The sequence below is a fragment of the Corylus avellana genome, chromosome 9 (assembly GCF_965113065.1).
Source record: "Corylus avellana chromosome 9, dhCorAvel1.hap1.2, whole genome shotgun sequence".
Classification (NCBI taxonomy): Eukaryota; Viridiplantae; Streptophyta; class Magnoliopsida; order Fagales; family Betulaceae; genus Corylus; species Corylus avellana.
In genome coordinates, this window is record NC_142498.1 from 17494359 (window position 1) to 17520460 (window position 26102).

Consider the following 26102-nt stretch of genomic DNA (forward strand, 5'->3'; position numbering starts at 1 on the left):
GAACAATAATAATCATTACATAAAACGCAAGAAATTAATTAATTAAGCATATTTACTCCAAACATGGCCTCCTCTCACATGCATTTACTGCACCAACTCCGAAATCCAATCGATATGAGGCAAATCTGAATCCAATAACCCCCAATTACTAGAACTCCTCTCCCCCTCTTCAACATCCCTTATCTTCAAGGCGCTCAAACTCTTCCAAAACTCCGAAACCCCATCAAAACAATTACTCTGCTCATTCTTCTTCTTCTTCGTTGTCAGCTCCGGCACCGGCGACGACGACGACGACGACGCGGATTCCTCCCCGCCATTCCCACGTGGCCTGTACGCGGAATGACACTTGTTTTTGGTCTCCGACCGCAGCTGCTCCGGCGTGTGAGCGAAAAAACACACCTTACGCTGGCAATAGCGCCCAGCATTGCACGCGCGCGTGCGGTACCTCGCCGGGTGCAGCCAATACTCAAACACCCCGTGCGCAAACTCGCAGGCGTCCCCCTTGTGGCATTTGCCGTGCATGCGGAAGGCCGGGCAGGCGACCGCCGAGTAGCTGAATTTGCGGGGGTCGCGGCGCTGCGCCTTTTCGCCGCGGTGGGCGTAGGGGCACTCCGTCCAGTCGTGGCTGCGCATTCTCGGGCACCGCTTGATCTTATAGGCGTACATGCGGAACTCGTCGGCGCAGAAGATAGCTTCGTCGATACTGTAATCGGCCGGAGTGAAAACAATATTGGAAAATTGGCGCTCGGATAAAAAACCCGGATTCACGCCTTTCAACATGTTGGGTTTCAGGGGAAGAAAAAAAAAAGGAAAGAAAGTGCACAAATTTTTTATATATGTGAAAGCTATATGATATTTGTATATATATATATAGATATACAAGTCACAAATTTAAGATGGAATGGAGGAAAGAGCGGGAGGATAATAATCTGCTAATTAAGCTTTAGTCTCTTCATAATACCTCGGATTATGTGTTGTTCTGGTTGCAATGTGGCTGAAGAAATAAGGAAATGGGATGAAGAAGGAAAAGAGATAGAGAGAGAGAGAGAGGGATCCATTAGAGGGAGCATTGAATTGAAGGAAGGTGAGGGAAAGGGAGCATTAATTTATAGTGATCAGAGGAACTGAACTGTGCTTGGTTGAGTTAAAATCTAACCATTATGCGGTTACTTTTGAGATCCTGCACGTACGTATGAATGGACCTTTGATATAACGGTAACGGACGTCGTCGGCTGGGGTTCCCGGTGATGGGCGCATGCTCGCTTGGTTTGCCACTGGGAAGACGTTGGTTAACAGAGTCTGCCAGTTGTGAGGCGGTGGAGAGGTAGGTTGGCCATGTCATGCATGTTTGGCCATTGCTGCAATTACTGTTAAAGTCTTCATCATCGCTGCTTAACCTTTCACTAAACTTGGACTCTTTCAACACTTTCAACATTCATCTGATCAGGATCTCACCCTGCTTTCTTGAAACATCAACGCTATAAAAGATAACAGTCTCTCTCCACAATCCATGCATGAATTCCCCCCTATTTTTTAAGAAAATCTTATTTATTTGTCATAATACTAATATATATATATACTTACTCTTTATTATACATATTTTATAGTATAATACTTAACGTGACATGTTTTAAGTAATTTTTTTATGTCAATTATTTAAAAGGAAAAAAAAATGGAAAATCATTGGGAATAACGGAAAATGAAATGGAATAATTGTTCATATTCCTTAGTTTGGTAACAATAGATATGATCCAACTGGAATTAAATCAAAATTACAAAAACCTTACACTATTTTTTTTTTCAACTCATATTTAAAAAATAATAATAAAAAAAAAAGCCTAAAAAATAAATTGGGTGGCCGAGACCAGCCCCAAAGCCCTCGAGGGTGGCTACGACCACCCTAGAGGAGCTCTGGCGGTGGCCTTGGCTACCCTAGAGGCTAGAGGAGCTCCTCAAAATGCCACAAGGGTGGTGCGACCACCTGCCTCTTTTGTGGGTGGCCGACCAACCACTTTATTTTTCAAGTTATTTTATTTTTGTTTTTTGTTTTTGAGTTTAAAATAAAATAAAAAATAATATGGGTTTTTATTGGAAGATGCATTCTATTTCTTAAGGAATTATTCCTCTCATTTTTTAGAGGTATAAATATTCATCTTCATAATGAAGATGGAATTGTTATTTTCATGGGAATAACCATTCATAGGAATAGGTCCTTACCAAACAAAGGAATGATTAATCCGGCCATAAGAATAATCATTCAATAGTAGGAGTTTATTCCGCGAATCAAATAGAACCTTAAAATATACTATGTTAATGAATGTGACATGGGTCCTAGGTGAATATATGACTACTAATTACTAAACCACGGTCACTGGTGATAATTAGGTGACAATTAGATTAAAAGAAAATAAAAAATGTTAGGTATTTTTTTTTATGTTCTCCTGATCTTAAGTAAATATTATTTTTTTAAATCAAGTAATAAAAATAAGGGTTTTCTTTTTTTTTAAGAAAATAATATTTACCTAAAATTAAGAAACAGAATAACACCTAGCATTATAAAAATATATATATATATATATATATATATGTGTGTGTGTGTGTGTGTGTGTGTGTGGGGGTGTGGTCCATAAGCAATTATATTATATATATGATGATTCTAAAGGTGCCCAACAACAGTCGGACAGTAATAAGCAGTTATAAAGAGTCCAAAGAGGAAGAAAGAAATGTACGTAGGCAGAGAAGGCCAGGTGACCTCACAGTTTCAAAACTTTAACGGACGTTTCCGACGACGGTGTAAGAAGCAAAACGACAGCGTCGACTCCCCACAGAAAAAAACAAAGTTTGATAAATATGGCAAACGCAAGGCGATGCACACGTGTAAATGATAAGTGACCTGACCTATATTTACGACAAATATATTAAAAGATTCTCACATGCACGTGTCGGAGGATCAAATACAGAACCTGGAACAGTTTTAGGTGTCCTTCGATTTCGCAGGCGTTTCTTTTGTGGTTCGGTAACAAAAGAACAAAAGCACATAAACCTTTTAACAAAATCGAGGTTGTTTAATTAATTAAACGTTGATTATGATCAGTTAATTGTATAATGCAAATAGGGTTGATCATTGCGTTTTGCTGTATTTGTATTATAATATTTTATGGTATGCCAAAATACCGAAGGGCCCTTGAGGCCCGCCTACCCAAAGGCCTCTAAGTCCACTTACCGAAGTACTCGTCACCGAAGGGGACCCGGGGGCTCACTCACCTAAATTTTCATGGATCGACTTGTGATCAAGTCGTTCAAGAAAATTGGGGGGCTATTAGTATGCCAATATGCCGATATGGGCCCTTGAAGTGCGGCTACCAAAGGGCATTGGAGCCTACCCACCAAAGAACATCAAGACCAATGGGCTGAGAATAAATCTGTCGACCTAACCCAATGAACAACTTGGTTCCTGGACTCAAGTGCACCGATTTTATGATTGGGCAGTCCACACTCAACTCCCGTTTCTTGCACATCACATAACCGCATGCCAATGCCAAATGAATTTCAAGTGAAAACAATGAGAGTTGGGTCTCCTCACCGGGTACACATATTTTCCCTCTACTTATACTCTCAATTTAGATTCTCTCTCAAAGAGCCATCTCTGTGTACTTAAGTATGAGAGGCTCTCATGGTCCAGTAGAACCGGCAGTTTTCATTTACCTTTTGTCTTTATTTTTGCAAGAGTCGAACAGAAAAAAAAAAAAAAAAAAAAAAAAAAAGAAGAAGAAGAAGAAGAAGAAGAGGAAGAATGAATTATAGGCTAGGAAATGAAATGGTGATTTGTTTTTCTTTAATTTGATACTAGAAGGCTTTTATTAACAAAAAAAAAAATCATGGTCATTGATAGTAGAGTGCTTTAACTTTAATTGTGTTAATTAGTAAAATTATTTTTATCTTGGATGAAATTCCAATCTACTCCACCTCAATTAATTCCACCATATTATTTTATTATTTACAACTAGGATTCTTTTTTTGAAACTGTGTTATATATACAAATATAAATATAGTTGCATATAAATTAAGTATACATTAATTGTACTCTCAATGCTAACCATGTATGGGAGGATTCTGTTCCCCTCTGTATCAGGGAGATAATTGTACTTGCCCAAAGACCACTTTGAGATTTAATATATCTGAGTCTCATATATATATATACACACACATTAATTGTAACTGAATAGACTTAACTCTCCCTCAAATCGGATAGTGAAAAAGTAAAATTTTCAACCACTCTAAAAATTAAAGGAAAAACAAGATTAATTTGCTTAATTAGTACTCAGGACTTTCAAAAAAATTAGTACTCAGGAGAAACGGGTCGGATTACTCGATCACCTTCTGCCCAGCCGGGTCGCCATTATTCTTACTAGAGCTGCATCATAATCCCACAAAACAAGCTCCACAACAAGAGCCCCTCTACTTACACACTTGACCCTAATTCAACGGCGCCCTACAAAGCATCACTTTCTTTTACCTTCTAAATCCAACGGATCAGATAGCTTTTATAAGCTCACCAATGATCAACAGTCAACACCATCATACCACATGCAAGTATAAAATAAAATAAAATAATAATAATAATAATAAAATCCAATCTTTGAAAGGAGATATCGAATCTTCCAAAAGTAGTAACAATGGCATGCATAAAGAAAACTGGCCGGAAGATCCAAATCCGGCAAGGAAATAAGGTTTTTCCAGGAAAACCAAATATTTCGAGAAAACCCTATCCTAGATTCGGAATTCAAGAACTCCCAAATCGCCCTATATATATATATATATAAATTTTGCTGAAGTTCCGAGACATTACACCGCCACAGAGCTTTTTTGTTTATGGTTAGATGAAGAATTAGATTGTCTTAATTTAATTACTTCTTCTTTGTCTTGTCTTTACAAAGAAAGAAGTAGTTTTTAGAGAAAACCATGGAGAGAAAACTAAGAAAGTGTTCGCAGTGCGGGCGCACCGGACACAACTACAGGACGTGTAATAATGTTGCCAATGATGATCAGAGTGACCGAGTGAAGCTCTTCGGTGTGTATTTGACAAACGAAGGAGATGCCGGGGGAAACCATAGCTTAAACGAGGCTGCTCATGTACAATTAAAAGGTGTATGTCAGATTTTTTTATTTTTTTATTTTTTTTTTAAAGATTAGGGTTTGGATATGCATGTGTATTTGTTTCTTGGGTCCTTACAATTTTTACTACTTTCAGCGTTTAATTAACTAATTAATTTGTTTTTCATAATTCTTGTTAATTGACCAAGGTGCCATGTATTTATTCCTTTGATTATATATATATATATATATATATATATATATATATATATATATATAGAGAGAGAGAGAGAGAGAGAGAGAAATCTGAGCTTAAAATAGTTACAAGCGAATGCTTTCAATATTGATGATTTGTGGAGACTAAAATTGATTAGAATTTATTAATTATTTTGATTATCAATAACCAACGACCTCATGATTAATGTTCAACATGGCTCTTTCCTTCATTCCTTGAATATATCTGTGTTTGTTTCCTAAAAGATTTTGAAAAAATTCTTATATTTTTGAAGAACTTGAAACATTTGTGTCAGTTTTGTGTTTGATTGATAGGCATTGACATACATACTAATAGTGATCTGTAATATTGTAATATTCCCATATATATATATATATAGGGGGGCCGTGGAGTGAGGAAGAGCACAGACAATTTCTAGTTGGTGTGAAGGAGCTCGGGAAAAGTGATTGGAAAGGAATTTCAAAGAAGTTTGTGAGCACTAGGACCTCCACCCAGGTTGCTAGTCATGCACAAAAATATTTTCTCAGACAGGCTGCCGATGATAAGAAGAAACTCAAACCAAGCATATTTGATATTTCTCTTCAACAACTTGTAATCTCTCTCTCTCTCTCTCTCTCTAGATCTCTCTTTCCCTTTTATATGTGCTGTTAAAAATGTAGTGCGTTTTATTTACAGGAACAAAGTAGTACTCTTGAAGATTCCCTAGTTTCACCTACAGATCAGAAAACTGTGTATGAATCTTCATCAAATGTAAGTTTATCCATCCTTCAATGAATATGTTCGATTGTTATATAACTGAGATGATGTAATAAAAAAAATCAGTCTTTGATTATTTTTTTTTACCGGTGCCAATCAAATAAGTGATTTTTACTTATTCGTTAGCCTTAATGGCTTTGTGTAATGTTATAGGCTACAACCCCAGATGATGAGAATGTGAATCAATTTCCTCACGTCTGCTTGGATATTCCACCGCTTGCTCAAATGTCGCCCCCAACATATGCTGCTCCAAACTACTGTGGTACTATTCCACATATGGTAAGATTCAAAAGTAATAAAATTATTCATTGTACTTTCTGACATTTTAAAATCAATCATTTTGTCTATTTTCATTAGTGAGTCATTTGCCACGTGTTAAAAAAAACAAAAAAGCCAATTAGCCGAATTACGTTTCGCCATGTATACTATCTTCACATAATCATTGCATGGCAATCATCAAATACTGTTAAATCAGTTCTTCATTTGATCCCTCACTCCATGTCAGCCTCACCACATCACTAGAAACAAAATCGCACTTAGCCTATCATCAAATCATGAATTTTCTTCCCCTTTTCCCCGTATTGAATTGGAAAAAAAAAAATATATCATGGGTTTTCTTATATGCCTACCTTATTGCCGTTGCCTTTTCAACGCTATTTTTCACTTATAACCAAAAATTTCCCAAGAACAAATTGCTCATTAACTGAAGTAGAGAGAATGATTTATTTTACATTGTTAGAAAACACAATGACTAATTTTAGAGGAAAATAGTGGGTTCCATGTTTTTCTTAAATACTTTTTAGATACAGGGTATAAGGGACATTTCACCTATGCTTTGTCTGATTTAACCCCAAACCCTAACAGTATGGCTGATATTGCAAACTTTATAAAGTTGAATACACTAAATGAAGAGTTTGTAAGGTTTAGGGGAATGATTGCAAAAACCCTTAAAACTCAAGAAATTAAGTGAAGTTTCCCCCTAATTTTATCACTTTTGAAAATTCAACAATTTATTTGATACAAAAAAAAAAAAAAAAACACTTTAACCCCTTCTATTATTTGTTGCTTTTCGCTGACCACCAAATGTGAACCTTAGGATATGCCACGAATATTTCCTTCAATTACTTCTTATTTTCCCATTCTTTTTTCTTATTTTTATTTTCATTTAAATCTTTATAGCACCTATCCAAGATGTTAAACCACTTATTGTAATTTGCTTATGTCTTTACAGGCGGGAATGCATAGCAATGTGCCGTTCATCCCAGTGCCAAATTTTGGTGGCCCAAGCCATCCCTATCGACGTGGAACTCCGCTAAACTTTGCTGCCTGTGCTCTTGTTATCATTCATCCATCCACCTGACTTTCCTTCACCACCGTCTCTATTATCTCATTGAAGGTGCAAAAAGGCTTCATCAATTTAGATTGGACGGCCTCGATCGGACATCCCGATGGATATATCATCTTCAAGATTATCGGCCATTACAGTGAGATGAAAAAGTTTTGACTGAATTAATGTAGCTCATTAATTTAATCTTTCTGATTAAAGACTAGAAATAGAAGAATATTGAGTCGCTTGAGCTGCGGGTTGTGGTTAGGGGCATTAAATATCAAAAGATTATGGCAATATCTTTAGTAATTAATTACAGCTATCAAATATGGATCGAAATCTTTTAAAAAATTTAAGGAACTTATTTGGCTGAGTTTTTTAAATTCTTGTCTCTTTTATAATAAAAGGTCAAGATTTTCCCAAGCCATCCATCCACTAACATAACCCTAAAACAATGGCCCAAAAAACACACACAAACGTTAACCTAACGTTGTTATTTGGGTAAATTGTCAAGCTCTTTAGGCAACTAAATGAAGAGAAAAAAATAAAGTCAAATTAATAAGCCAAATCAGTAAACATTATGACTGTAAAGGAGAACAAAAGAAGTGTTTGCCTTGCAGCTTTCAGACAAGAACAGCTAAAAAAAATGAACAGATATTGCTGCTGAGCATCACATCATTTGTACAGACAACTTAGAAACTGGAAAGAATTGAATGGCAGAACATGTAACAAAGCAAACTGACGTGCACATAAAATCATACAGAACTTGAGGGGGGGGGGGGGGGGGGGGGGGGGGGGGAGGGTTTGTTCAATGGTCCACTTGATTCAAATACAAACGACTGGTCTTATATGCATACATGCAATGGATCAGTATCAGAACGAACCAACTAAGAAGAGCAGCAGCCAGACTTCTGGTTCACGGGTTGTCCTCGTATCTGCACTGTTGGCGGCCCCCTTACATTGCTCATTGGCTGACTTGCCATCCTGCAAAGAAATGAAACGATGAGAGAAGGCATTTGCACACATAAATAGCACTTAGACAACTATAACAAAACTGAAGCTAAATTTATTTCTTAAATGGCATGGTATACACTCTTCTCTAACAAATTATTACAGTAAACATGCATATAAGAAGTACCTATTCTTGATGTCAGCAGCCATGGCCATAAAAGCCTGCTCCACATTAGTAGCATTCTTCGCACTCGTCTCCATAAATGGAATGCCAATTTCATCCGCAAACGCCTTAATAAACAAGTCAGATCAAGTCCACGGTGTCATCTCAGCTCTCAATAGTTCAGCAATAGAAAAAAAAAAACAGCCATAGGGAGGGACTCAGGGAGCATAGTCTTTACCTTGGCTGTTTCGGAAGACACAACTTTGTTAGCAGTGAGGTCACACTTGTTTCCAACCAGAAGCTTGTTTACATTCTCACTAGCATATCGGTCAATTTCGTTCAACCATTGCTTGACATTGTTAAAGCTCTCTTGATCTGTCACGTCATAAACTATCTGCCACATATGCCAAGGACATTCATTAGGAAACAAATTCAAAACACAGCCTTAGCGTACAAACCATGAGAAAAAGGCAAAAATTTACTATAATGCCGTGTGCTCCACGGTAATAGCTGCTTGTAATTGTCCTGAAACGCTCTTGTCCAGCAGTGTCCCACTGCACATACCAGAAAAAAAAAAAAAAAAAAAAAAAAAGCTTCAACATCTAGATTGAAACAATAGCGACATTCGTAGAATGCTGCATTAGATAACCATTGTGGATATGCACCAACATCAAAATTATTATATCATGCTTCTTATCATATCTGAATACAACTCAGGCATCCATGCATGGTTAAACCCATGACCTCACCCTCCACTTATTTTAGAGGGAGAAGGTATCATTTAGTGCAAAGACCCTTGGCTTACTTATGGTTCAAGACAAGGCAACTAAAAGGGAAAAGTAAGCACAAAAAGGATTAATCAGGATGTGAACAATATTCCCTTGCAATTGCCAATTAGCTGGTAAATAAATGCCCAGAAACTAGTGCAATTCCACCAAAATAAAAATAAATAAAAGGGGAGAAAAAGTCTTACGATTTGAAGTTTTATGGTCTTCCCATCTTGCTCCACAGTGCGTATTTTCTAATAATAGGTGGAAAAATAAAATTAGGATTATATTGCTTAAATTAAAATCACATCTATTAAAACCCACAGGTGATACTTACAAAGTCAACTCCAATTGTGCTAATGTAACTGTCCAGGTACGAATCATCCTATATCAACGAGACAAAAGAGAATACTTATATAAAAGTATTAAAAGAAAAATAAAATAAAAAGAGGCAAAAGAAATTAACACATCTAGGAATTCTGCTTAAAGTTCAATAAAGAGCTTCAGTACGCTCGAACCAGAAAACTTTTCAACAATGACACAAGCATCTTTTCCATTATCTTTACACCAAATGATTCTTTTAGATATAACATAAGATAGCATGCCAAGATTCACACACAAAACAATAAATTTGACGATAGGCACAACTTAAATAGACAAAATGTAAAACAAGCATTTTCATTTCAGTCACCTAAGGAGATCTAAAAAAAATAACAATAAATTTCTTTCTCTTAAGGGATAAAACAAAAGCAATTTTATGAAGTAAAAAGTAATTTTAGTAGCTTTCTTAAATCTTTAAATTTTTACCATTTCATACGTTTTATTTCCGTCTTTGTCAAACTTGAGAGAGAAAGAATCAATACTAGTAATACTACAGTGAACATGTCTACATATGAGATAAGAAGTTGACAGTTAAAAATTTAGGACTAAACAATGGATAAACATCCCAACCATCAAAAGTCTAGAATCCACAAAATATGTGGTTCAACAAGTAGAATCCCATACTTTCACTTTAATACAAAAAGTTAAAATCATAATTTTATTTGATAAAACATTACTATCAGTAAAAAATAAGTTTCAATCAGATAACTAGATAAATTAAAAGCAACCTTTCAACAGAAAGTACTATTTAATAATGAAACCAAAATTTCCATGGAAAAAATCGTAAGACTATGAAAGTAATCAATGCAAGAACACACTGTGAAATGTGTTCTCAAAAACATTTTTCACAGAATTATTCTTGAGAATATCCTATCTCAGATGCCATACAGAAATATGTTTCCTAGGGCTCTTTATTGTTTTCAGTTTCATAAAAACAAAACTGTTAACAACATCATGTTTGTAAGTTTTCTTTTTGTTCAATGAAACAGCTTTTAAAAACTGTTTTTATTAAGGCAAACTAAACAGGCCCTTTATGACTTCTGTTCTTGGAAAGTCGTGACATACTTAGGGTCCATTTGGCAAACCCTTTTCCGTAAAATATTGTAGCTGACGTGAATTGATATGGTATAAAGTTTTGATTTTTTTGTATTGAAAGAAAAAGTTTTGTTTTGTTGTAATTTTTTTATTTGAATAGTAATAAAAGTGAATGATGTGATATAAAAAGTGAACAAAAATAATAATAATGTTGTTTTGATGTTGATTTTTTTGGAGAAAAGTGGTGTGAATAGTAAAAAAGAAGGGGGGGGGGGGGGGGGGAATTGTTTGCCAAACAGACCCTTAAAGTCCCCATTTCGTTAAACAAATGTTTATCTTTGGAGAAACAATATGACAACATACATAATCGAGGAATCAAAACTCCATTCAATAAGTCTTCAATGTGATAAGAACACCACAATGCAACTCCAACAGAATCAGGAAAACTACTGTTAGTCAAAATCAATGCTAACACAAAAAAGTTCAAGTCATCTTTTCAGCAGTATGTTCATAACAACTTTATGGGTTGAACCATGAGGTGCAGTAGCCCATTATTATTTTCATCCTTTACATGCTAATCAGTGTGCCACAATTTCTTCTTGGTTAAAGAATTAGCAACGAAAAACAGGGGAAGCAAAGTAAAAATCACCTTAGATAGGCTGTAACAAGTAACATAACTATATCAGCTTTAATAGAATTCATAGTAAACTATCACTTTGATTCACAAAATTCAAAGTTTGTCAAATTATGTATGACCACTAATTTAAGATAAGCATCCTCTTTTTTGTTTTTTTGGACACAAGATAAGCATCCTCTTGCAACTTGATAAAAGGTCTCAAATTTTCCTCTTTTCTAAGTAACGAAGCAAAGGATAAAAATTTATACACAAAGAAAGGAAAGATTAAGAAAAAAAAACTAAGCTGATGAATTGATAGAATATCCAGAGAGGTCTATAAGCATTAGGTAAAGCAAATTCAAATATATGAGCAAGAAAAATATTAATAAACACTTTTGATAAAGGCTGGCATTTCAACGGCTTACCGCAAATCTCAGAAGAAGACATGATTTGCCAACTCCAGAGTCTCCAATCAGCAAAAGCTTGAATAAATAGTCACTGCAGAAGAGAACATGAATCAATAAATCTTTTGCTGCAGTTTCAACTTATCGCAAACTTGTAAACTTTTTTTCTTTTTATAAAGCAAAAATATGGATCTCTATATTTAGAACAAAATAATTCATTGGGCTAAAGACAAACATTAGTGGGGCCTTATCAAAGAAATTCATTAATATCTTCAATTAAACGCTTAGGCGTGATCTTCTGCTGTGAGGCACATGATATGGCACAGCAGCAAATGGTATTCATGTAGCCTAATTCAATATATACTTAACTTGAGAGATAGATATAATTTAGAAAATAGATTGCAAGAGAATAGAGGAAACATGTCAGCAGTCTTTCAAGGTGAACATCAATCTGATAATCACAATCTTTCACAAAAAAAGGAATCTCTTAATTGAACCACACACAACCGCATGCAGAGATAGACAAATAGAGTTATGCAATCAAACTAAACATTCAGATCTGAAACCTAAACACAGTTAACTCATGGAGGTTGAAAATCACGCTCCAAACAATGAACGATTCTATCACAAAAGAAAAATTTACTAACAAACTATCAAAAGCTCATCGAAAACTGAAAAAATCCCCATTTCAGATCTAAACTGATAAGAGAATTGATGCTTCCTATAAGTTTCCGACAAATGATTAGAAAACAAACAGTATGATAATTGAATATACGCAACAACGAATTATCAATGAAAAAAATCATTACTAAACTTATCAAAAAAAAAAATCATTACTAAAACCACTTTTCCCCCCTTCTTTCTGTCGGCAACCAAACAGGAAGGCAAACTTAATTTCCTAAAGACCAAAAAAGAAAGTTAATTTACAAATTCACAAAGCACAAAACCATTAGAGATCTACCGTTTAGTAGCGGAAAGCACAAAAAAAAAAAAAAAAAAAAAAAAAAAAAAAAAAAAGAAGTGAATTTACAAATCCACCGCTGTGAAAAAGCACAAAACCACCAGAGATCTAAGAGATTGTCAAATTCACAACCGTTTAGTAGCAGAAAGCACAAACAAACAAAAAAATGGAAAAGAATTTTGCATTTCCAACGGATTTAAATTTTTTTTTTTTCTATTCCTTTTCATTTTTTGGGCGACCAAACAGGGGTTAAAGCTGTAATAATCGAGAAAAGGAGATTGAGAGAGGAGAGGCTTACTATTCAGGATTCATGACTGCGATGCTGCTGGTGGCGGTGGTGGTCGATCAGTGAAGAGCTCGACCGGAATTAGACCGGTCAGACGGGAACGGTAGACCGGGTAATGGCGAATGAAAACGGAGAGAGAGAAGAGTTCTTAGGAATACGTGAAAGTGAAACTGAAGGGGAAAGAGGTGTCAGAGATGAGAAATGAAGAAAGTGGACGCTGACGAAACCGAAAAGGTCGGGTTTGCACGGATCTGGATATGGACCCCTCGAGAATAAATGTACGTTATCTTATAAGCATGATTTTCATTTCGAGCAATTTACACTCAATTTTGTTGTTCTTAAAAAGGTTTTTAAATTATTTTTGAATTAAAATTCAAAGATTTATCACTAATTTACTGATATTGTAAAAATCACCTGAAAACTTTTAAAAGTTAATTCATTTTATAAAACTTTTTAAATTTTAAAATAATATTTATTAAAGTATTAATTAAATTATTAAATTTACTTCTTACTACCTTAGCTATTAAGACAAATGATAATTTAACAATACTTATGCTCGGAACATGGAAAAAAATAATTGATTTTAAATCCATCGATTTACACATGAATTCCGAAGTAGAACACTTCTTCACACGTGTTGATTCACTCAGGATATTAGGAACCGATGCATTAATAATTGGTTGATTCAATGGAAATGCTCAATACTTTTTTTTTTCTTTTTTTTTTTGACATGTCCACACAAGGGAAAGGGGAGGATGGATTCGAACTAATAACATCCGTTTCATGAGGCGTAGTTCACAACCGATTGAGCTACCCATTGGGGACATGATTTTAAAACACTATGACAATCAAAAAATCAATGTCTCAAAAAATTAATGTCTAAAGAATGCCTATATATATATATATATGATTTTAAATAGGCGGAGCCATTTTGATCTGAAAACACGAGAGGACAAAAATAACTCTTATAACAAGCCAAAATATTAATTTTCTAAGATTTATTCATTTATATTTTTATTAAGATGGATATGTGTTGCTATTTTATTGGCACTGACGTTGCATCTAACGAAATCCATCAAATGTTTTAACAGAATTTGACTTCAAAAACTAAATTATTTTTTTTGACATACTTTAGAGACCTTTGATTTTATTTTGATACGACATGGAGCGATTTGTAATTTAGGCCAACCACTTTGCATTTATCCCAAAAAAATCTGAATGTTGTTTTAGAATTGGGATCAATATTAATTACTTGCTTAATTGACCGCTATTGTCCAAGAGCTATGTGGAACTCAGGGAACAGAAATTAGTTACAAACTGATTTCTTATAAAGTGACATTTGTTTCTAACATTAATCTAATAAAGTGTTTTGTGTTTTTAAAGTATGTGAGAAGCATATACTTTCTTATTAATGTTATTAAAAAAATATAAGAAGCACATGTTATTAAGGATAATAACATGTGTTTCCAGGGACGGAGCCAGAAAATTTTATGGGAGGGGGCCAACCAAATTTTTTTTATCAAAAAAAAATTATTTTGGTTGTTTTTTATGAAATAAAGACTACTGTAAAGGCCAAAAAAAGTGGACATTTGAAAGTAAGGGCTAAAAATAAAAAAACTTAGTGGGTATGGGCCAACAAAATTAAAAATAGGGCCAATTTTTTTTTTTTTTTTTAGGGGGCCAAATAACTAAAATTAAAACTTTAACTTTACTTTTTTTAATTTTTTTTAATTTTTTTATTTTTTTTTTTACTTTTAATATTTTTTTTCCTTATTTTGGGGGGGACCATGGCCCACACCGGTCCCCCCCTCCCTCCGTCTCTGTGTGTTTCTCACATATTAAGGGGCACATATCACTTTATTAAAGTAATTTGTATGAATTAATAATAAACTAGTTTGTAGCTAATTTTTGTCCGAGTCCAAATACCTTAAACGCGAGAAAAAAGATAGGGGGCGGGTAAAAGCTTTGTCCATCACTCTCTATTTAGACAGCTGTGAAGGTGAGATTTTACAAATTCACAAACTTTAAATCTGCCTTTTTTGTGATTCTCTTCGTCAATCTCCTCTTAAAAAAAAAAAAAAAAAGTTACTGTGGGAAATTTATTATGGTGTAAAAAAAGGCGGGTTGTTCCATTCTTGTTGAGAAAAATTGTGGGTTTTGAAGGTATCTTAAAGCCCGTTTAGGAGTGCGTTTTTAAACTAAATCGCAATTTTAGAGTGTTTAAGATTGCGATTTAAAAAACGCAAATTTTAAAATTGTAAAAAAATTATGTACGATTTTAACATATTTTATCAAACGTCTGTGCGGTTTTAAAAAGTGACAATTTAAAAAACTCAATTTTTAAAATCGCACTCCCCAACAAGTTCTTAGTGTACAACACAAGCTGTCATTCTATTTTCTCATTAAAATTGTGCCTTAATTCCCCGCCGGGAGCAATGCGACACTGATTGCACAATCGATTCATCAGAAGAAGAAGCTTTTCCGAATTATTTAACCATATAAGAAGATGAGAAAAACATATGGGAAATAAAATATCACATAACAAATTTGAAGTAAAAATCGTCTAAAGCTATGTGCTACAAATTTGAATATAGGTTCCAAAAGAAAATAAAAAAGAAAAAGAAAAAAAGCAAACCACCAATCTTTTCTTTTTCTGGACAAGATGATGCAGGTAGCACATAGCTAGTAGTGTACGTCATTAATTACCCAGTGAAAATGGAAATTAATTAAGGCTTCATTTGAATCTCTTGGCGGATTTGTTTGAAACTTGGTGATCGTCCCATAAGTCTATTAAGGGTAAAACTCCAGTTTGAGTACCATCACTATCATTGTCGAATTCTCCATCAAGTGTCAATCCCTCGATTCTTGCCATATCCGCTTTAAATCCCACATCTACATCTGCATGACAAACAAACATGCTTCAATTAATAAAAGAAGAAAAAAAAAATGCTATATGTATAAAGTTTGGATTTACCAAATCCAAACTTATCCAAAAATTTTAATTGTGGTGGCTAATTATGGGCAGCAAAGATAAGCCGAATTCTCAATTAATTAAGTCTTAGGGCATGTTTGAAATTGCGTTTGAGGGGCTTAAAAGTACTTTTAACGCTCAAAAAGTCTGTTTGAATAAAAAAAAGTACACGTTTAGTAAAAAAATTAAAAGCACTTTTAATGATCCAAAAAGCTAAAAATTGCCAAAAAGCACTTTTAGCAAAAGCTTAAAAATGAAGCTTTTGCCTTTTGTCCAAAAGCTCTTCTTGACTTAAAAGTTATATTTCTCAAAGACAACCCAAAACAGACTCTTACTTTGCCACAAAAAAAAACTCCTGGAGATGATTCATAATAAATCCTGTTTCACTACAAAAACTTTGGTTACTAGGGACAAACCAAAAGTCATCACTAATAATAGATTATCAGTAACATGTTTAATAGTCGTTGCAGATAATTAGTGCAACGACCCAAATGTGGTCATTAATGCTAGCTACAAAAATATTTTGCCTTTTGTTCAAAAGCTCTTCTTGACTTAAAAGTTATATTTCTCAAAGGCAACCCAAAACAGACTCTTACTTTGCCAAAAAAAAAAACTCCTGGAGATGATTCATAATAAATCCTGTTTCACTACAAAAACTTTGGTTACTAGGGACAAACCAAAAGTCATCACTAATAATAGATTATCAGTAACATGTTTAATAGTCGTTGCAGATAATTAGTGCAACGACCCAAATGTGGTCGTTAATGCTAGCTACAAAAATATTTTGCCTTTTGTTCAAAAGCTCTTCTTGACTTAAAAGTTATATTTCTCAAAGGCAACCCAAAACAGACTCTTACTTTGCCAAAAAAAAAAAAAAAAAAAAAAACTCCTGGAGATGATTCATAATAAATCCTGTTTCACTACAAAAACTTTGGTTACTAGGGACAAACCAAAAGTCATCACTAATAATAGATTATCAGTAACATGTTTAATAGTCGTTGCAGATAATTAGTGCAACGACCCAAATGTGATCGTTAATGCTAGCAACAAAAATATATCCCATTCGCGATGACAGGAAGATCGTCGATCTCTGCTAATATCAAAGCGGAAATTTTTTATGCAAGAGAAATGTCAAGAGAAGCCGGCAAGCATCTCCAACATATATGCTCTAAATGACCATTAATTAATTTATAGTTAAACCCAGTTACTATGAGTTATTTTTCTCTTCCAGCATACACTTCAAAATAAAAGGTTTTGTTACAATAAACTTAAACTTTGTAATTGTTTTATTTATTTTTTATTTATCTCATTTCTCTCTCCCTCTTTCTATCTCTCCTTCAAAGTAAGGATAAAAAAAACCAATAAAAACAATATTTAAAAAAATTAGAGACTTAAATATATGTTTTCTGTTGGAGACTAATAAATTAGAGACAACGTGGTAACTATTGGCCAGATGACAAATGCATCATGCATGCCATCCATCGCTATTATGAACCCTAAAATAAGTTTTATAATTAATATGACATGCATGCATATCCGCCACGTGAGCTCTAATCTGGATTAGGCTGTTCAAGCGGTGACGTTTTGTCGTTGCTGATGATAGATTTTCTTGGTAGCGTTTGAAGAAATTAATATCACACCAACTTCTTCACCATCCAACTGATTTTATTAATTATTACAAAAATGGCTAAATCACAAAACAGAACCGCTCTTTTGACAGACATGATCTCATTATTTCATGATCCAATCACCAAAACATGTCTTAATTAAAACAAACATTAATGTTACAAATCTAAATAAACTGAACAAATTATATATAGGATTTTCCTATTTTGTTTGATTTCTATATATAATAGAATATAAAAATAATTGAAAAGAAGACAAAAAAGACCAAAAGAAAATAGAACGAAATTACATATTATTTTCTTGGATCTAAAAGCTTAAGAGAGAAAATTGGGATTCGGGCACCATAATATTATTTACCTGGATTAGAGAAGAACCAGAGAGTAATGGCGCAGAGGAAGAGGACAAGTGGAATAAGATGCACGGCATTCTCAGCAAACTTGACACGTGCCCTCTCCTTCTTAGCCAACTCGGCGATAGGGTCGTACAGAGGCAGCTCGTTGTTTTCAGAGGAAGGTGTCCGTCTCAGGCCGCTCTGCGGCTCATTAGGCGACGGTGACGACCCATGCATAAAGTACTGATCCTCCGAGACGCGGCTCCAGCTCGCCGATCTATACATCCTTTTCTTTTCCTTCGATCCTCGGCAAAAACAACAAAAACAAAAACACCAAAAAAAAAAAAAAAACACAAAATATGGAAGAATGAAAAGTAATGGACGTTATAGGTACGTGTCTATCTAAAAGAATATGAATGCTGTTTGTGGGTGATGCATGTACGTGTTTCTTGTTTGCTTTGACTCCCGGCCCCTTTTTTTGTGTGATTGTGTGGCATAATATATATACATTGACTGGATCTACCATTTGTACTCTTTCTTTCTGCGTGGAGTAATTCTATTAAGTTTTTTTTTTTTTTTTTTTTTTGTGTGTTTTTTAAAAATTATGTAATTGTTATTTAATTAAAATTTAATAATGATTCATTATAAATTTAATAGTAATTTTAAAAGCCACATCATTTATAAAGTGACATAAAATAAAAAATAAAAAATAAAAAAAACCCTTCTAACATTACTCTTTTACCTTTGTACGCAGTTAGGGCAAAACAACTTCTTTTTTGGTGCGATAAAGTTTGGAATTTGTCCAAATTTAGATATTCCCCTAAATAGGGTTGAAGCTTCAACAAACCCAAATGCATTGATTCATATCTCTAATTCCTATATTTAGCTCGATTCGATTATTAAATGAGGTGTATGTTTCGTGAACATAAAAAGTGGTTTGAATATTAAACGAAGTAAGCTCGATTCGATTCGGTTAGGCTCGTAATCAGCTCGTATAAGGATCAAATTGGTTGTTGTTCACATAATTACTCATATTCATATTAAAAATTAATTATTATTTTTTTCTAATAGCATCCCTTTATTATAAAATGATGCATATCCTCTCTCTTCGAAACCAAGTGCTTTGCTGAATTGACTCAAGCTTTATACTTAGCTAACCAGGCTAAGCAAATACTCATATGCAAGCTGGCTTCTTGAGCTACTTAAGAGTACTTGAAGTTTAAATTTATAATAAAAATAAATTAATTAATTAAAAAAATTAAATTAAATTAAATATAAGAACCAGCTCTCAGTTCAACTCGACTTATTATGAGCTCGAGCCCGGGTTCAATTTTTTGGCTCGTCTTTGAACTTGGCTCGAGTTCGAGTAAAATTTAAATGAGTCGAGCCCAAATAAGGAAAGTTCGCTCAAGCTCGACTTGTTTACACCCCTGGGAGTGGCTCACTTCTAATTTAAAATTTTATATTTTTTCTCATTTTTATACAAATAAAAAATATTAGTTAAAAATAAATCTAAGAGTATGAGCTCAATTTTATTACTTGATATGGAGGCGCAATAGCTTAAGTAAAGCTTGCTTGAAAGTGATAATGATCATCAATATGTTACACTGAATGTTCCTTGGTTAATTGGCGGAAGGGTACGTACGCGGCCACACATCGCTACAAAAAACCGCACAAATTGTGGCCATAAATTATTAGATTGTAGTAAGAGAAAGTTTAACCATGAGTATTTATATCGATATGTTTAAAAGAAGTACTAGATTTGCTTTGAAGTGATTTTTACGAGAAATGTCTTGGACAACTTGAACTTATATCCTTATACAAATGTGTGTTTTATTTTTTTTTGACATGTTCACATAAGGGAAGAAAAAGGGAGATTCGAATTAATGACCTACACTTTATTAGGTGTGATTCACAGTCGATTGAGCTACCCTTTAGAGTGCATGTTGAGATGTCACGATTGTACCTTCAAGTGGTTAAGTATATTTATATGTTTTTTATTGAGCGTGATCCCATAATATAAGACTTCGCACAAATTGAGGAAAACAGAGGAGGAAGAAAAAATACAAAAACATTCATTCTTAATCTTCAGGGTATTAATGAAACTCTTTCCCTCTCCAATGTCATTCGCGGAGAGAAAATTCAGAAAATCTCTGAGGCTACTTTTTTTATACCTCTTTGCATGGGTGTTCTTCATCCACAAGCTCTTCGGCAGTAGTCTCCATAATCTCATCCATGCCAAGGCTGTGCAGGCTAGCTAGCAATGGAGATTCTAGTCTCTTCTCAGAGTTGAGTGTGGCCCCACACTCTTGTTCAAGCCATTGCTGAGCACCTCATCAAGATGGTCACCCACATGCACTTGCAGTGCACCATGGAGCACCGGAACAGTTCTCCATGCTCCGTCCTCTGTGTCAATGATTTCAAGGCCCGGCAAGCTCTGGAGCAGTATGGTTAAGCAGCGCAGGAGTTGGAATGTGGCGGCAGCCCTAGGCTCTGTCAGCTCTGATCAGTGATTGCTCCCATTATTTCTAAGCCTAATTTCCTCACCTCCGCACAATAATTTCCCATCTTTTCCCTGAGAATTAATGACACTCTTCTTTTACCCAAAGATCATCAGAGCATGGCACATCCATATATATATATATATATATATATATATGCCCGAGGGGGGCACAAAATTAATTTTGAAGGAAATATTTCCTAAAAAGACCATAAACTTTAGGTTTAATTTTAAACTTCGGGAAACTCTTAACAAATCCTCCAAAGCCATAGGAATACATTTTGGGCTGTGTTAAAAATAGAAAGATAATCAGATTCTTTTTATTTCAAATAAAATTGAGAATATCTGAACCCTTACTTTTAGAGGAATAAAATTGTCATTTTACTTCCTTTTTAAAACAATTTTATCCCTCCACCGGATATCATCTCTATTTCCATTTCAAATGAATAAAGAAGAGTTGTTCCCTAACTTTTAGAGGAAAACTCTTAACAAATCCCCCAAGTAAGAAGAATACAATTTAGGGAGAAAGAGAATTGGATTTCCATTTTCCAGTGCGAATGAAATGAAGAGTAGGTAGTTTTATAAGGATAAAATTGCCATTTGCTTTTTAAAACAATTTTATCCCTTTTAAATAAATAAAGGACCAAATTTTCTCCATTTCATTTTCTCTCATAAAAAGAAAAAACAAAATGAGACATTACTACAATTTAACCGACAAGTCAGAGGAATACATTTTAGCTGACATCATGCGAGTATGCGACTAAAGGCGGAGTTTTGGTATGGTATCTCCTACAAAGATCCGGTAGAAATTATTTTTAAAATTTTGAAATTCAGAGATAAAACAATATATATATATATATATATATATATATATATATATATATATATATATATCGGAAAAGTCCCTTTAACCTCGACCTACCACCTAATTGGCCATATCTCCTCAAACTATCAAAATTATCAATTTTATTAATAACAGAAATACACTTAATAAAATAAAAGGAAAAAAATTCACTTTACCCCTTAAAGTTTCAAGGGTTTTTCAATTCGAATCCTATTGTTTAAAAATTGGCAATATACCCCCTTAATGTTTCAAAAATTTTCAATTTAGACTTTTCGTTACTAATTTCCGTCTAATTTGATGAAAATCATCCCACATACGTCTTACGTGGGATTTTGACGCCCTCTATTCTAATTTTGCCCTCATTAAAAATCTATAAAATTACATAATTACCCTTATTAAAACCTATGAAATTGAAGGTAATTACGTAATTTCATAGGTTTTAATGAATGCAAAATTGGAATAGATGACATCAAAATTCCACGCGAGACACACGTGGGATGATTTCCTTCCAATTAGATGAAAATTAGTAATGGATGGTATAAATTACAAAATTTTGAAATATTATAGAGCACATTATCAATTTTTAAACATTGAGATTTGAATTGAAAAACTCCTGAAACTTTAAGGGTAAAGTGAATTTAACCCTAAAATAAAAATAAAAATATATATAGCAGTAGGGTGAGTGAGAGGAAGTACATTGGTGGATTAGTAGGCCATGAACGAATCCAGTCCTCCAAGGGATGAGCATAATGTTTAAGAAAGACCCTCCAAAACTGGACCTTGTCAATCCCATCCTTGAGGCTCGTCCCATACCTCACTGGCTTATGAACGTCGTTAGACATCAACTTCCTCTTCTATTCGGCTGGCAACTTTAAAAAATCGAATGCCGAAGAAAGAGCCTCATCCAGCGTCGATTGCCAAATCCCATGATTCATTATCTGAAAAAAAAAAAAAAAAAAAAAAAAAAAAAAAAACCTTCTAACATTACTCTATTACATTTGTACGCAGTTAGGGCAAAACAATTTCTTTTTTGGTGCGATAAAGCTCGGAATTTGTCCAAATTTAGATATTCCCCTAAATAGGGTTGAAGCTTCAACAAATTAACCCAAATGCATTGATTCATATCTCTAATTCCTATATTTAGCTCGATTCGATTATTAAATGAGGTGTTTCGTGAACATAAATAGTGGTTTGAATATTAAACGAAGTAAGCTCGATTCGATTCGGTTAGGCTCATGATCAGCTCGTATAAGGATCAAATTGGTTGTTGTTCACATAATTACTCATATTAATATTAAAAATTAATTATTATTTTTTTCTAATAGCATCCCTTTATTATAAAATGGTGCATATCCTCTCTCTTCGAAACCAAGTGCTTTGCTACATTGACTTAGGCTTTATACTTGGCTAACCATGCTAAGCAAATACTCATATGCAAGTTGACTTCTTGAGCTACTTAGGAGTACTTGAAGTTTAAATTTATAATAAAAATAAATTAATTAATTACAAAAATTAAATTAAATTAAATATAAGAACCAGCTCTCAGTTCAACTCGACTTATTATGAGCTCGAACCCGGGTTCAATTTTTTGGCTCGTCTTTGAACTTGACTCGAGCTTGAATAAAATTTAAATGAGTCGATCCCAAATAAGGAAAGTTCGCTCAAGCTCGACTTGTTTACACCCCTAGGAGTGGCTCACTTCCAATTTAAAATTTTATATTTTCTCTCATTTTTATACAAATAAAAAATATTAGTTAAAAATAAATCTAAGAGTATGAGCTCAATTTTATTACTTGATATGGAGGCGCAATAGCTTAAGTAAAGCTTGCTTGAAAGTGATAATGATCATCACTATGTTACACTGAATGTTCCTGGTTAATTGGCGGAAGGGTACGTACGCGGCCACACATTGCTACAAAAAACCGCACAAATTGTGGCCATAAATTATTAGATTGTAGTAAGAGAAAGTTTAACCATGAGTATTTATATCGATATGTTTAAAAGAAGTACTAGATTTGCTTTGAAGTGATTTTTACTAGGGGTGCAAAGGCGGGCGGTTTTTAACCGCCCGCTAACCGCTAACCGCTATAACCGCCAACCGCCTAACCGCCTAACCGTTTAACCGCATTAACCGCTAACCGCCTAACCGCCATAACCGCCTAGCGGTTAGCGGTTAGCGGTTATTGGGTCTACTAACCGTAACCACTAACCGCTAACCACCTTTTTATATAATATATTTTTATAATTATACATATAACATAATCACTTGATCATTAAATCACAATTTTTTTAAAAAATAATTAAATCACAATTTGAGTATTAATATATTATCACTATAATTTATATGATTATATCATATAATCACTTGATCATTAAATCACAATTTTTTTAAAAAAATAATTAAATCACAATTTGAGTATTAATATATTATCACTATAATTTATATGATTATATCACATGAGATTGATTATTAAATCATTTGATTATATAATAACAAATTATACATATATAATATGACATAACTCATAAGTATACTAATTCATACTAATACAACAATTAAATATCTAGAGACTTATTTCCAATGTATGTTATAAACCTATAAGTCTATATAAGTCTACATATGTATATGAATAATATAAATGTATAATATCAATAGTTAATCATATGATTCAATGACAATTCAAATACTTTATTCAAGACTTCAAGTGAATCATATTATTAATGTACAATGATGATATGATTCGTATAATATCAAATTAAGTAATTGACATTGGATTAAACAATGACCAATGTGTTACTTATAAACATAATTTAAGTATTAATGTTTTATCATTATAATTTTAGTAATTTATATATTATCACTATAATTGATATGATTATATCACATGATGACTTGATCATTAAATCATATGATTATATAATAATAAATAATACATATATAATATGACATAACTCATAAGTCATAAGTCTACAAGTTAATCATATGATTCATGTACAATGATAATCACAATTGATTCAATTGAATTAAACAATATGTTACTTATAACTACAAGTCTACAATTTAATTAAAGCATTATTAGATACTTTAGGAATTTAGGATTTAGGAGTTTGAACATTACCATTTACCATTAGATATTAAGTTCAATTCAAAGAAAAAAGATTATAAGTAAATATGATAAGAATTTAAATAATTAATCATATGAATCATATGATATAATTTAATGAGACTATATGATTATATAATATCAAATTAAGTAATTGACATTAGATTCAACAATGTGTTACTTATAATCACAATTGAAGTATTAATGTATTTTTTGAACATTTTTTAGAAAAAGAAATTTAACCATTTTTTGAAAGAAAAAAAAAAGAAGAAAATTAACAATTTTGAACAATTTTGAATTATATATATATATATATATATATATATAAAATTGCTTATAGTTATATTATATGCATATTGAATAATATAAATGTATAATAAGATAAATATTTAACTATATGATCCAATTACAATTCCAATACTTAATCAATTATTCATGTACAATGACAATGACAATGTGATTCATATAATATCAAATTAAGTAATTGACATTGGATTAAACAATGTGTTACTTATAACTACAATTGAAGTATTTTTGTTTGTTTGTAAGTTTATAAGATCAACACTTAATCATATGATCCAATGACAATTCAAATATTTATAGCAATTGGGCCCAAGAAGATATTAAAAATACAAGAAAAAAAAATGAGGGTAAAAAAAAGCCCAAAAAAAAAGCTCAATTTTAAAAAAGCGGTTAGCGGGCGGTTATCTATTTCACTAACCGCTAACCGGCCACTAACCGCTAACCGTTAACCGCTAGGCGGTTAGCGGTTGCGGTTAGTGAAATTTACTAACCGCTAGGGCGGTTACGGTTAGCGGTTATTGCCACTAACCGCTAACCGTAACCGCATTTGCACCCCTAATTTTTACGAGAAATATCTTGGACAAATTGAACTTATATCCTTATACAAGTGATTTTTTTTTTTTTTTTTTGATATGTCCATCACTACAAAAATTTTGTTGGTTAGTAACGTGTTAACTATTCATTATTTTTTGGCACGTTACAAATTAGTAACGTGTCAAAGAGTGACACGTTACTAATTATTTTAGTAACGTGTGAAATTATACACGTTACAAATTTGTAACGTGTCAGTTTGACACGTTACAAATTAGTAACGTGTTAGTTTGACACGTTACAAATTTGTAACGTGCCAAAATGACACGTTACAAATTAGTAACGTGCCAAACTGACACGTTACAAATTTGTAACGTGCCAGTTTGACACGTTACAAATTTGTAACGTGTCAGTTTGGCACGTTACTAATTTGTAACGTGTCATTTTGGCGCGTTACTAATTGTTTGTCAAATTAATTAACCCCATATATTATTTGGTTACATATTTGTTATTTTAAAAAATATATATATATATATATATATATATATATATATATATATATATATATATATATATATATTTAGAAAAATACTAGCAACTCTGTATATAGTCTAGAATATTATTTCTAAAAATCACAATTGAATACTTTAATTATCATTACAATATGATAAATATATCAAATGGAAAGCTTTATCTATATACTAGTACAGTAATATGAATAATTTAATTTGTACTTGAGCAACAATTGGATCTCTTCGTAGCTACTTTAATATATGTTATTATAAAATATAACAAAATTATTATGAAAACTAAATAAATCATTTTAGTATATGCATGTTGTCAATTTATTTAAAAATTTGACAACAAAAAAAACAAATCTTGAAACTAGCTAACACTCACTTTTTAATATCTCTCA

The 26102-nt window shown here is 33.1% G+C and overlaps 4 protein-coding genes and 1 pseudogene across 4 annotated transcripts; 1 reads left to right on the plus strand and 4 right to left on the minus strand.

Moving 5' to 3' along the window:
• Positions 1-33: 33 nt before the first annotated feature.
• Positions 34-799, minus strand: PEI1 (Zinc finger C-x8-C-x5-C-x3-H type family protein). The gene has a single exon (XM_059605601.2). It carries the CDS (start codon positions 778-780, stop codon positions 85-87), a length of 696 nt encoding a protein of 231 aa, XP_059461584.2. The 5' UTR covers positions 781-799; the 3' UTR covers positions 34-84.
• A 4163-nt stretch (positions 800-4962) lies between these two features.
• Positions 4963-7445, plus strand: LOC148583892 (putative transcription factor At5g61620). The gene is made up of 5 exons (XM_088510810.1): positions 4963-5146; positions 5709-5920; positions 6005-6079; positions 6239-6364; positions 7317-7445. The coding sequence occupies exons 1-5, from the start codon at positions 4963-4965 to the stop codon at positions 7443-7445; spliced, it is 726 nt and encodes a 241-aa protein (XP_088366936.1).
• Positions 7446-7957: 512 nt separating this feature from the next.
• On the minus strand, positions 7958-13237 carry LOC132189987 (GTP-binding protein YPTM2). The gene is made up of 8 exons (XM_059604851.2): positions 12989-13237; positions 11751-11823; positions 9631-9678; positions 9500-9547; positions 9009-9080; positions 8765-8920; positions 8551-8654; positions 7958-8396 (listed from the first exon to the last, which is right to left on the minus strand). The coding sequence occupies exons 1-8, from the start codon at positions 13000-13002 to the stop codon at positions 8300-8302; spliced, it is 612 nt and encodes a 203-aa protein (XP_059460834.1). The 5' UTR covers positions 13003-13237; the 3' UTR covers positions 7958-8299.
• Positions 13238-15601: 2364 nt separating this feature from the next.
• LOC132190684 (uncharacterized) lies at positions 15602-18189 on the minus strand. The gene is made up of 2 exons (XM_059605726.2): positions 17931-18189; positions 15602-15874 (listed from the first exon to the last, which is right to left on the minus strand). Exons 1-2 carry the CDS (start codon positions 18187-18189, stop codon positions 15711-15713), a joined length of 423 nt encoding a protein of 140 aa, XP_059461709.1. The 3' UTR covers positions 15602-15710.
• A 1669-nt stretch (positions 18190-19858) lies between these two features.
• On the minus strand, positions 19859-22189 carry LOC132189086 (2-oxoglutarate-dependent dioxygenase 21, chloroplastic pseudogene; annotated as a pseudogene).
• Between the last annotated feature and the right edge of the window lie 3913 nt (positions 22190-26102).

Excerpts from the sequence above, each read along its gene's own strand:
- PEI1 (XM_059605601.2), bottom strand. The coding sequence starts at position 780 with ATGTTGAAAGGCGTGAATCCGGGTTTTTTATCCGAGCGCCAATTTTCC.
- LOC148583892 (XM_088510810.1), top strand. The coding sequence starts at position 4,963 with ATGGAGAGAAAACTAAGAAAGTGTTCGCAGTGCGGGCGCACCGGACAC. Across the intron at positions 5,921-6,004 it reads ATATTTCTCTTCAACAACTT|GAACAAAGTAGTACTCTTGA; the intron begins GTAATCTCTCTC and ends TTTTATTTACAG. Across the intron at positions 6,080-6,238 it reads TGTATGAATCTTCATCAAAT|GCTACAACCCCAGATGATGA; the intron begins GTAAGTTTATCC and ends GTAATGTTATAG.
- LOC132189987 (XM_059604851.2), bottom strand. Across the intron at positions 8,921-9,008 it reads GTGGAGCACACGGCATTATA|ATAGTTTATGACGTGACAGA; the intron begins GTAAATTTTTGC and ends CATATGTGGCAG. Across the intron at positions 8,397-8,550 it reads GCTGCTGACATCAAGAATAG|GATGGCAAGTCAGCCAATGA; the intron begins GTACTTCTTATA and ends ATTTCTTTGCAG.
- LOC132190684 (XM_059605726.2), bottom strand. The coding sequence starts at position 18,189 with ATGTATAGATCGGCGAGCTGGAGCCGCGTCTCGGAGGATCAGTACTTT. Across the intron at positions 15,875-17,930 it reads CTGGTTCTTCTCTAATCCAG|ATGTAGATGTGGGATTTAAA; the intron begins GTAAATAATATT and ends TTTGTCATGCAG.